This window comes from Ciconia boyciana, chromosome 2 (genome assembly GCF_034638445.1).
Source record: "Ciconia boyciana chromosome 2, ASM3463844v1, whole genome shotgun sequence".
Taxonomy (NCBI): domain Eukaryota; kingdom Metazoa; phylum Chordata; class Aves; order Ciconiiformes; family Ciconiidae; genus Ciconia; species Ciconia boyciana.
In genome coordinates this window covers 150,335,576-150,348,175 of record NC_132935.1, presented here as the reverse complement: position 1 = coordinate 150,348,175, position 12,600 = coordinate 150,335,576, and the positions used below count along the sequence as shown (strand labels likewise).

At 41.1% G+C, this 12,600-nt stretch overlaps 1 protein-coding gene across 2 annotated transcripts in view; it reads right to left on the bottom strand.

The window, feature by feature from the left end:
* The window catches only part of APBB1IP (amyloid beta precursor protein binding family B member 1 interacting protein), a 71,661-nt gene that overhangs the window by 43,722 nt on the left and 15,339 nt on the right, over positions 1-12,600 (bottom strand). For both annotated transcript variants that reach the window (XM_072854478.1, XM_072854477.1), the window contains exons 2-4: positions 10,490-10,561; positions 7,111-7,198; positions 4,995-5,287 (exon numbers count right to left, since the gene is read on the bottom strand). In XM_072854478.1, the coding sequence (XP_072710579.1) occupies positions 4,995-5,287; positions 7,111-7,198; positions 10,490-10,561 (453 nt within the window). The remainder of the gene's footprint in view (positions 1-4,994; positions 5,288-7,110; positions 7,199-10,489; positions 10,562-12,600) is intronic.

Here is a 12,600-nt window from a genome sequence, read left to right as displayed (position 1 = left end):
AAAGAGTTAAGAAGGTTATCTTATTCATCCCAAGCTTTGAGGCAGGTGCAACCATAACTAAAGTTCTTCTGACTGACATCCCTCTCGCTGAACTAAACATCTTTTGTTTTATCACTTCTTCCCCTGGATACTAGCATCCTTTAGGATGTCAAAAATACAAAGTGAGGTGTGCAACCTTAAAGAGATGGCTTCAAGCATGTTTGCTGTTATCAAATTCTCCACTATAAATACCAGGCAATCAGTTAAAAAATGCGTTTTTTTTCTCCACAGGTATGGAAATTTGCATTGGTCAGAGATGCTTAACTTCAAGAATCCAAAAATAGCTTCTGTAGTTGAACAGAAGCTGTTGGACAAAAGTGGCTTTCGCAGGAAGGCTGACTGTTCTACAGGGGGAAGAGCACACAGTATGACCTCTCACACTATGGCCCTCCCCTTACCATCTCAAAACACCTCTCTGCAGGAAGCAGGAAGAGCATCTTAACCAAAGTGGTTGACTGTGGTGTGGGCAGGCTTTCTGCTGAAAATTTATAGGCAGGTATAACTCAGGCTTCACCTGCATGCGACCTGTGTTGAACAGAGTTCACACATTGTACAAATCCGTGTGACAGAGTTCTCACCTGAGAGCCTTCATGTTTTCATAACCTTTGTCTGTCTTAATGTAGGAAAAGGAAATGATGCAAAGTAAATAAGCTATCAGATGCAAATTTTAGCACTGTTAAAGAAATGCTTTGACAGGCTAAAAGATTTGTTTTCCCACTACAGTATCATCACCATGTTTTCTGAATCTTCAAAGAGAAGCACGTAAAAGTCATCCAGATAATGTAATAGAAAATGTAGAACCCTTATTTAGCTTAAGGACAGTTTTAAAAAGAAACATCAGAGTTGATGGAAACTTATGAGACAGCTTCATGCTTCCCTGAAAGAAAGGCTGTACTTCTTAATTTTGGCACACTTAAAGGTTAGAGAAGAGAGTCTAGTATCACAGGTGCATTAGGAATAATTAACACTATTCTTATTTGACTACAGACAACCAGAAGTGCTAAACAAAACATCAGCCTTGATGGGCTCAAGAATTACTTATCAAGAATGCTGGCTAACAGGAATGTGGATTTTGATGAAACAAAATACATTCCATTTACAGCTGCATTTCATTCTACTGAGCAGAAATGTCACGTCAAAGCAAATACAAACCAAGACAGTAAATACTAATTTGAAATAAGTTCTTTCCATATTAATTTTAAATGGTTATTACCTCCATCATTCACAGTACAACTTGTGTAATAGCCCTATAAGCAATTTTGTGGACAGTAAGCCACACTATGGGTATGCTATCAGTATGTGAATGCAACCTGTATCAGAAAAAGAGGCAAGGGCTGTGGGAGAAAGCAGAACCAGTGCCTTAATGAGGAAATGAACTACTGCAGACAGATTCCTTAGAAATGCCTCTACCTCCTGTTCCCATCTTTCTCTGCCCTCTCCCTGTATCTGGAAAGAGACCAGAGAACACTGCTGGAGATTTAACTCCGCACACAATCTCAGAGGAACACTAATTGAGGGAGACAGAAGTGACTTCCAGCTACGTTTCTGCATACAGAATTCCAGTTGTGTTTAGCAAGTATATCCTCTTTTCACTCTGAAATCTTGTTTGACCCTCAGGTAATGCAGGATGCCAGCTAATAGAGAATCAGTTCAGTACAAGACTCAAGGGAAAGCACTGTGCAGCACTGTTAATTTCAGTGAGCTTTAGATCACAGCATCATAAAAGTGCTCATGGGAAGAGAGGTCTGGAGCTCCATAGTCTGGCTCCCTGCCCAAAGCAGGACTGTCGCCAACACTAGATCAGGTCAGCCATGATTTTGCCTGGCAAAGTTTGGAAAACCTCCAAAGAAAGAGAATCTGTGATCTCTCTGGGTCACCTGTTCCAGTGCTACACCACCGCCAGAAAAGGAAAAGATTTTCCTGACGTCCTGTCTGAAACTACAAAGCTACAACATGTACCTGTTGCCCCTTGTTATATGACCTAACATGTTATATGACCATGGAAGACTTTGGCTCCACCAGCTTTATAGCTACCCTTCAGGTATTTTTAGGCTGTCGTTAGATCACTCCCCAGCCTCCTCTGTCAGACTAAACAAGCCCAGCTCCCTCAACCTGTTCTCACTGGCCTCTCATCACTCCATGCCCTGGGCCATCCCAGTAGCTCTCTGCTGGACACTCTCCAGTATCTCCACATCCAGAATGGGGTGCAGTATTCCAGGCGTGGCCTCACTAGTGCCAAGAGAAAAGAATAATGGCTCCCTCCATTTGCTGGCCATGCTCCTCCCAACACAGGCCAGTTTCCCATACTGAGGTGACCTTGGACTCATGGTTCTTATTCAATGTGGCATCCACCAGGATGCCGTCTCCTTTTCAGCAGGGCTGCTGCTCAGCCTGTTGCCTCCCAAACTGTACAAATGTATGGGGTTATTCCACCCAGGTGCAGGACCTTGTACCTTGCTAGGTTTCTGAGGGTTTTGCTGGCCCAGTCCTCAAGTTTCTCAAGGTCCCCCTGCACTGAATTTCTGCCATCCATCTTGTCAAGCAGTGCCCTTAATTAAAAGCATCTTCAGCACATCTGCAGATGATTTTTTATGTCATCACTCAGGTCACAGATGAAAATGTTAACGAATACAAGCCCCAGTGTTGATCCCACTTGTTACCACAGCCAGCAAACCATTGATTACTACCCCTTGAGTCTGGCAGTTTGGCCAATCTCAGCCCACTTAACCAGCTACCCTTCCAGACCATATTTCCTCGGCCTCCAAACCAGACTATTTAGAAGCTTGGTACTTCCTTAAAGATCATGAGTTTAAATCAAGATGGGGACATGTTTGTAGGACAATGGATAGAACTTATCTTGATAGCATCTCTTCTATATCAATTACACTAGTTAAATAAAATACTTCAGCTTCTGAAGCTGTCTAGCTGCTGTTTTTGCAAATGTTGATACTCCTTTGAGATAGGAAGCTAACTATTATCTTTGAGATACAGAAAAATGGTGAAGTTCCCACATGTTTACGACTTTCACTCTTCAAACCACGCTGAAAGGTCCTATGCACCAAATGAAGCGTTATCCGGTGAATCACTTCTTGTATAATCAGAAAGGTCCTCTTCCTACCAAATTTTCTGTTCCTTTTGCTAAATATGTCTGCTGTATGATGGTAAACACAGGGGCGGCAGTGATGTTGAGGTGATTCATACTCAGTTTGTATGGACTTTTAAACTGCAATGAATTGCCCATGGTTTTAAGCAAAACTGACCGGTACAGTTCCACATGGGCTGACAGAGCACTTTTCATGTTCCCTAAAATCTTTCCATTCCCTAAATGTAAACATCTTGTCTCTGTCATAGTTACTATGCATATGAATACTGAAAGAGATAGTTTTAAATCTTTCATGATTTGAGATTCATTTTTTGGGGGACTGCATCACTCTTCTAATGCACATACTCTCCCCACAGGGCTGTGACAGGGCAGAATTCTTACATTATCTCCCTCTCCACAACTTCATGTCAAAGAAATGAACTTCTAATGCTTCTACTAGAAATACCACATTTGATTTCACTTGTTAAAACAGCTCTGCAAGAAACACAAACATGGAGGAGGTTGTGATAAGTCTGAAATTTTAGTGTACAGGTAAGCCAATTGTTTATAAATAGTACCTACTGATAACTTTGGCACCTCCTAAGTAAAGAGCATTTGTCCCATATTGCAGATGGTCTTCACTACTTCCCTCCAAAGACAAGACCAAGAAAAGCAGAGTGATTCTGTGTTGGGATTAGGAAAGGTACTTCTTGTGCTCAGCCTTGCACCCAGTCTCCTAGCAAATGTTGAGTTTTACACAACTGAACAGCTTTTCCTATTGCAAGAAATCAGCTAGGCCAGGGATGGATCTGGGAAACACCCACAGAACCATCTCATCAGTACCAATAGCACAGACTGCAATGAACACAGTGACATCTTCACAAAATGGTGGGATCTTTGGCCATGCTTTACACTGATGCCAAAGCCAAGTTCTCTATGAGAAAGTATTAACTGATCAGTGCTGTCCTGGTTTCAGCTGGGATAGAGTTAATTTTCTTGCTAGTAGCTGGTATAGCACTGTGTTTTGGATTTAGTATGAGAATAGTGTTGATAACACACTAATGTTTTAGTTGTTGCTAAGTAGTGCTTACACTAGTCAAGGACTTTTCAGCTTCCCATGCTCTGCCAGCCAGGAGGTGCACAAGAAGCTGGGAGGGGGCACAGCTGGGACAGCTGACCCAAGCTGGCCAAAGGGCTATTCCATACCATATGACGTCAGGCTCAGTATATAAACTGGGGGAAGTTGGCCGAGGAGGAGTGATAGCTGCTCAAGGACTGGCTAAGCATAGGTCAGCAGGTGGTGAGCAGTTGCATCACTTGGGTTTTTTTGTTGTTTTTCCCTGGGTTTTGTTCCTCTGTCTCTCTCTCTCGTTGTTTCCCTTTTATACATTATTATTATTGTTGATATTGTTATTATTTTTTTTATTTCAATTATTAAACTGTTCTTATCTCAGCCTACAAGTTTTCTTACTTTTGCTCTTCAGATTCTCTCCTCCATCCCACCGGGCGGGAGGGTGAGCGAGTGGCTGTGTGGTGCTTAGTTCCCGGCTGAACCTAAACCACAACAAGCGCTTACTAAAAAAATTCAGTGACAAGTTTTCCGTTACAGTAAACCCTTTGCAATGATTTATGCCTGTCTTGGGCTATCAACATGACAATTAGAAAGGTGAAGAAATGGGTAATAGGCCAAGGAACAGGCAGAAATTGCTGAGCCCACAATAATAGAAAACTCTCACTCCATAGTTCATGCATGTTTCATCATTGCAGAACCTTCCCAAGATGTTTCTACCTGGGATATCCACTGTTGTTCCAATGCCAAATACCACTTTCAAAATTCCAAGAACACTTAAAACAAGGTTCCACCCAGGCTTACCTGGGTGAGTGGCTCAGGAGGAGGTGGTGGGGGTGGTGGTGGAAGGTCTAAATCAGGGTCTGGAGGCGGAGGGGGCAAGTCAACCCCAAACGGTCCAGTAATGGTAACATAGAGACTTGATTTAGAATAAATGTCACTATCCAAGCCTGTTGAAGGCTGAGTGACCGTACTTTGCTGGTTGCCAGGAGAAGTTTTCTGGGCTTTTAAAGTTCTCTGTTCAACATCATTTATGTCTGCTACAAGATCAGCCATTAAAGCATCCAGGTCTTTATCCTCAAGGGCACTTAGGGATTCTGTAAAGAAAACCACAAAATGTGTCAGAATGAGTGCAATGCAGAACACTATGCTTCCAGTTCAGAGGAGATAAAATTGCAGAAGGCATGGTTACTGTAAGATATAAGGGTTATGGGAAAGGAAGCAACATTTTAAATGCGTTCATGAAACAAACGTGTTTTAAGAATAGCCATTAATCTGGTCATACTGAAGTTCAGAGTACAAGGAACTCTATAAATACAAATTAAACAGGACAGGAAGCTTTACTTTCAGTGATACAGTCTCAGGCCCTTATGATGTTACGAAACCTGGCCCTGATCCAGCAAGGTTCCTGGGCACATGCTTAGTCATATGGATGCAAGAAATTCCATTAGCTCCCATTAGGCTATTTACTTCAGTTAAGTACATACATAAATGCTTAGCAAGTTTTGGTGTAGCACACAAAAAAACGTGTAACTGAGGCCTAGATCAAGAATATCTTCATATACTACTGCTATTCTACAACTCTAAAATTAACATGAAGCAGAATCAGAGAGTTCTAAGACACAAGAAATTGTATGGTATCATTTCTAGCACATCAGTAATTGTGTGATCAACATCTGTGACATACCTCACATAATATGCAGGGTTTTGAGGATCCTTTAAGCAAAGAACAAACAAGACAGTCTCTTTTCAAAAGCATCTTATCCACCACATAGAAATATTATAACTTTTGCTTTCTGTCTTCTACTCTGTCAGAGTATAAGATAAAATCCTACACTGGAACTTCAATTTCTTCTTTGGTGGTTTGAACTACCCATGGTATAAGAGATCCTGTAGAATAACATCCTGTAGGATGATTTAGCTCTCTAGAAGAGAAGGGTTCTTTAAGAACCAACGGATTCAGTGGTTTAAATATCTTTGAAGAGTCTAGTTAAAAATAAATAAATCACAAATTGGGAAAGCTTTAAGTGGGATTTTAGAAAGGGATGGAGAGTGCTGAACTAGATATTAAAAAATGCTAATATAGTCCAACAAAGAATAGATCATTCATCAGACTAAATCTGAACATGTCACTAGACCGTCTCAGTTTACTCTGCTTTACCTGTTATGCTAATAGAGTATTTTCATAAGCTTTTCTTTTCAGTGGGAAAGTTGGCTTATGATCCTCTCTATTTACATACCTCTACCCACTTTGCTGGTAGAGGCATTAGGTAGCTTAATAGTGAACTGATTCTGGGAAAAAAACCACAGGTTAAAACCAACTCAGGCAAATGCAAACGACCAGCCCCTAGTAAAAAGGAAAAAAAACACAAACAAAAGCAAAGGGAGGCTTCTTTTTAAAACTCAGATAAATCCCTCATTTGGCTCGTCACACAGCCTCAACAAGCAGCTGTACATGCAAAAGTGACAGTGCAAACCAGAATGAGAATAAGCAATGTAAAGTGGAAGCAGTTGAAGCTGATACTTCCACTGGACAAAAATGCTTATGCAGCTCTGACCTCACACCGAGGAACTTGGTCTTCTACAAAGTTAAATCTTTACATAAAAAAGGTTGCATTTTAGAAAGTTATTTGGGGGACTTCCCATTTTTGTTTTCCTCTAGACTCAGACATTTTAAAAAGTCTGACTCATATATAAGACCGAGCAATGTCCCTTTAACAAAAATTTGGCCCCTTTGAGGTTTCCTAAATTGAGACACACAAATATACCTCCCCCTCCAGCAAACCAGGTTTTTTTGTTTTGGTTTGGTTTTTGGCTTTTTTTTGATCAAGGGTGTTTGAAGTTTTTCTTCCCATTTGTTGCTGTGAGGTGTTTTAAATAAGCATTAAAAGCACGTAAGAGTCCATTCACAACTACTTACCATTTAAATCTTTAAAACCAACAGTAAAGCTAAATTCATTGTTGGACACTTTGGGGGATGGAGGTTGCACAGTCTCCACTCCTAAACTCTGTTAAGGTATAAGAAAAAAACAGGTATCTGATGACATAATTGCTATTACAGACATTAACATTTGTAAATCAATTACCTGAATTTGTCTAATGAAATCGATTCTTCTTCAAGGAACAGAATGACACACACCAGTTTCTGGGATTATGCCTAGACTGGTACACTAAACAGGGCCAGGACAAGGGTTCAAGCAGTGTCTCACAATCATGCCAAGTGTTTAATGGTTTGCATGCTTCTCAATACAATGTTGATGCATGCCAACTGCAACTCTTGTCAGGCAACACCCGGGCTTGGTGTGGAAAACAGCAGAGGCTAGGGCTGTTTCTAAAAGAGACAGCAGATAAAGCCAGACTGATTTTTAGGTTTTGGTGGTTTTTTTGAAGGGGGGTGGGGGGAGGGTGTTGCAAGAGTTTAGATGTATACACATTTGAGCTACGCAGTGCCATTTGCTCCAGAGTGCTTTATTAACTAATACAAATGTAACCTGGCTGTTGCTTTCTCATGCTGTTTGCAAAAAAACCCCAAATACAACAAACAACAAAACATGTTGCTGTTTGCAATGTAAACTGCAAATCTGCATAGTTAAATAGAGAATTCCTAGACTGTGGCTTGTTGTTTAGGAAGCAGGCAGGGAAACAGTGCTTCACAAGTTAGAAAACGTGCATATGGTGGAGATAGAAAAAGATAAATTCTGCCTTCCACAGTGAGGAAGATGATAGCTCTAATAAGCAAACACTGTAGACAAGACTGGAAGGAATTTCCAGGGTCTGTCTAGACCATGCACCTGTCCTAAGGCAGGTCAGTTATACCTGGGTCATACCTGAAAAATGTGTACCTAACCTGATTTAAAAAGCTTCCTATTAGATAAATTCCATCATCACCTCTGGCAATCTGTTCCACTGCTTCACTACTGAGATCACTATTCCTGCCATCAAACCTTTCTTGTGATGCTCATCCTAAACTTCCTCTCCTGCAGCTGAAGACCATTCCCTGTTGTCCTACTCTCCATGGACATGAGGAACCAAGTACTTCTTTCTGCTCTGATGCTGCTTTTTATGTATTTTAAGATTGTTATCAGTCTCCTCTTCTCTAGACTAAACAACCTCATGCAATCTTTTCTTACAGGTCATGTTTCTTTTCCTTCTCATCATTCCCATTGCTTTCCTCTGGATTTTCTCCAGTCTACCATCCTTCTCTCTTAAATGCAGTGCTAACACTGGACGCAGTTTCCCTGTTGAGGTCTTACCAATGCTGCGCAGAATGGAAGGATTACTTCATATATCCTACAAGCTATACCCTTGTTCATACATCCATGTGAGATGTTTGTCTACTGGTGCTCATACACAATTTGTACCAGAGGCATTTACATTTCTTAGAGTTGCCTGAAACTGACAAGTGTCTTCCATGAAAATTAATGCAAATGTTTTTCTTGGCAGCTTTTTTCACCTATTTCGCACCAAGGACATATTCGTCTCTTCTGAAGTTATACAGGGCTGGAAACCAAAGCAGTGATAACTTTAAACACTGTTTCTGTGTTAATACTCGCTCTCATAAAAATAGACACAGTATAAATAGGGGAAGAGAGAGAAATGAAGCACATGAGAGAGTTTTACAGTGCCCAAGGAAAAAAAAAAAAGAGAAACAGGGAGGGCACAAAATGTATTGATGAAACAGACTGTAAGAGCATAAAGGAAATACTTTCATTACTAATCTAACAAGAAGTCGTAACATTTCATAATGGCCATAAAAGTGCAGGAAGAAAATGAAAGCACATGCAAAAGGAAATTCAAGAGAAAACAACTGAAATGCTAAAAAAAGTTTAAAATTAAGTACATAGAAATAGCAGAAAAGCCCATTTCTGAATTTGCATTTATTTTTCAGCCTTGTTATGCAATGTGAATGCATCTCTGTGTGCTTCTATCATTTACAGTCACTTTAGGAACAGACAAACAGGTTGGTGAAAAAGGGTGAAAAACTATCTACAGTCTCACTTTGGAAATTAAGAGTCTAAAGGAATTAACAGATGCAAGTCTGTTAACTGAAAGTCTTCAGGCTTTCAGACATGCCTGTCTCCTCCTCCCATACAATGTTGAGGTAAGAGGTGATGCCAGTACTTTAGAGAGGAGGAGGAGTCAGTCTCCATCTTAGGAACATGTCCCATCCCACCCAGTACTGCACCGATGAGCAGAGACAGAAGAGGCTCACGCTCTTACTGTCTTCCCATCACCTGCACTTGTAACAGTGCTGTGTCCAATCTGAGGAGGTAGAATTTATCACAAGCAGTCTTTTGTTAATTCTCAAGGCATAATAATGAAATGAAATTACCCTAAAAAAAATGCTCTTTATATACATATATATAAAAAATAAATATGCATGGTTATAAAAAGCCCTTAAAAAGCAGAAAGGCTATCAAGGGGCAAAGTATTGTGATTTGACAGCTAAGAATGTCATGTGAAATCTTGGCTTTCACACAGTTTAAGCATAATTCCTATTGTGTGGCTCAGAATTATTGGTATTTAATTTGGCAAGCACTGAGACCCACCAAGAGGAAAGCCCTCTCAAAACAGAGGCTGTAAGCAAACTCACACAGAATCCAAGATGACAGCTTAAGTGTTTTCAAGCATGCATTTATTAAAATACAACAAATTTATTGACTTTGTGGGGTTTTTTTAGAAATAAAAATTCTCCTTTCATCACATTTTGCAGGAAGTATTCCATGACTATAGGTTTAGAAATAGGGTCATGCTGTTTTATAGTTTCCTCTCGAGAGTGTATTCTGCACTGGCAATAATGTCTCTATAAATTCTTGAATGCCACCCTAGCTGTAACTTAGTATTTTGCCATATCTAAGATTACTCTTATGCATATATTCAAACTGTTGCTTTCATTTCCAAAGTTTACATTTGCCACTCAGGCTACATCCCATTTACCCATGTATGCAAGCATTCATACCTGAAAGTTCTGACTCAAACTCTTCCTGTTTTGACAGAATCTTTCAATTTATTGGGATAGAGTCCAGAGGAATTTAAATTGCTTATTTGGGTTTTTTTGGAGAAAGCATCTTTTATAAGCAGTTAGCTCTCTAACAATCTAGCCTGCACTGATACTACCTTATTCTTCAGGCCACTTGTTTTAAATGTGAGGCAGAGAAACTTAGTTGAAGGTTTTTCAAAATAATGTATCTCTATTTATTCAGAGTGGAGGTACATGAAAAAATGTAGAAAAGTTGCCTCTTTTCTCTAACACATAATAGCTATTTTTCTAACCTTGATGGAAAAAAATAGTTATTTACCTGGGTCAGCATATCCATCTCCCCAAGTAAATTGCTGAACATTTCATCTATATCATCACATGTTTGCTCCATCTGAAAGAAAAAAATCCACAGACAACGAATCATCACAAGTTCATGTCAAAGCCAGCAACAGTCAAAAACAGAGGATATGCAACGTTCTTTTATATTGTGTTCCCAATTAACTTAAAAACAACTGTTCATGACTTGCAAAAACCGCTATCTATAGTTTAGAAATGACTACTAACAGATCAGAATCTGTTAAATATATGCTTAAACACACACTTGGGCTCTACACTCATTAGGAGTTCCAACAACCTCCTTGTATTATTTACATTTCATAGGAAGTCACTAGCTAATAAACAATGGTTGTATCTTAAACATCAAAGAAATGTAGCTAGTGAGAGATGGAGAGGGAAACAAAGTCTGAGGTTGAGAAATTCCTGAATGCTTCACCTTGAAAGCTTTCTTTCTTTGGCTTAGATGACTAATACAACAAGAGTTTATTAGGTGTTATCTAGTACAGGACCTGGTTATGGTTAGGTACATGACCAACTTTTTGTCTCAATATTTCTCCCTATTTTCTTTCAGATACTAGTGCACTGAGAGAACTCCAGTCTTACGTAACCTCAAGACATCTGAGGGAGAGCACTTGGACAAGGAAAATGGGTACATGCTGCATGAGAGTAAATGGTGGCTCTTGTTGCAAGAGGGGAGTGTGGGGACAGCACCACTGGTGGTGCTGAGATACTGGGGAGACACTGCGTCTGTAATGACACTCTTCCTCTTTCTCATAAATTTGTTCTTTTGCAGGGAGAGAAGTAGTGTAAAAGGGTGTCTGACATAGAACACTGCCAGAGACAAGAACTATAAACATCATTTTCTTAAGAGGCTCAAGCCCGCAAGGGATTGAGAACTCTAGTACTGATCACATAAAACTAGGGTTTAAACTAGGGTCAAACTTTCAACATCTAAGTAGTCCTTTTGGTTCACTGGGTTTATGTACACCTGTACTGGGTTTATGTGGCAAGGTTTTGGTAGTAGGGGGGCTGCAGAGGTGGCTCCTGTTAGAAGACACCAGGAGCTGTCCCCATGTCAGAGAGAGACAGTAGTTCCAGCTGGCTCCAAGACGGACTTTGTGCTGGCCAAAGCTGAGTCCATCAACGATGCTGTTGGGAGCTCTGCGACAACATATTTAAGAAAGGGTAAAAAATGCTGTGCAGCAGCTGTAAGAGAAGAGTAAGAAAACGTGAGAGAAATAGCCCTGCAGACACCAAGGTCAGTGAAGAAGGAGGGGGAGGAGGGGCTCCAGGTGCCGGAGCAGAAATTCCCCTGCAGCCCATGGTGAAGCCCATGGTGAAGCAGGTTGTTCCCTTGCAGCTGATGGAGGACCACGCCAGAGCAGATACCCAAACTGCAGTCCACGGAGGACCCCACGCCAGAGCAGGTGGACATGCCCTGAAGGAAGCTGCAGCCCATGGTGTGCTGATGCTGGAGCAGGCTCCTGGTGGGAACTGCAGCCTGTGGAGAGGAGCCCAGGTTTTGTGGCAGGACCTGTGACCCCATAGGGGATGCACATTGGAGCAGTCTGTCCCTGAAGGATTGTACCTTGTGGAGAGGACCCATGCTGGAGCAGTTCTTGAAGAACTGCAGCCTGTGGGAAGGTCCCATGTTGGAGAAGTTTGTGAAGGACTGTCTCCCATGGGAGGGCCCCCAAGCTGGAGCAGGGAAATAGCGTGAGGAGGAAGGAACAGCAGAGACAAAGCATTATGAACTGACTGCAATTCCCATTCCCTGTCCCCATGTGCCACTTGAGAGGGAAGAGGTAGAAGAGTTGGGAGTGAAGCCAACCCTGGGAAGAAAGGAGGGGTGGGGTGAAGATGTTTTTATTTTTGTTCTTATTTCTCATTATCCTACTGTCTTATTAATTGGCAATAAATTAAATTAATTTCCCTATGTCAAGTCTGTTTTGCCCATGATGGTAATAGGTGAGTGATCTCCCTGTCCTTATCTTGATCCATGACCTTTTCCATCATATTTTCTTCCCCTCTTCTGCTGAGGAGGGGGCATGACAGAGTGGCTTGGTGGACACCAGGTGGCCAGCCAAGGTCAGC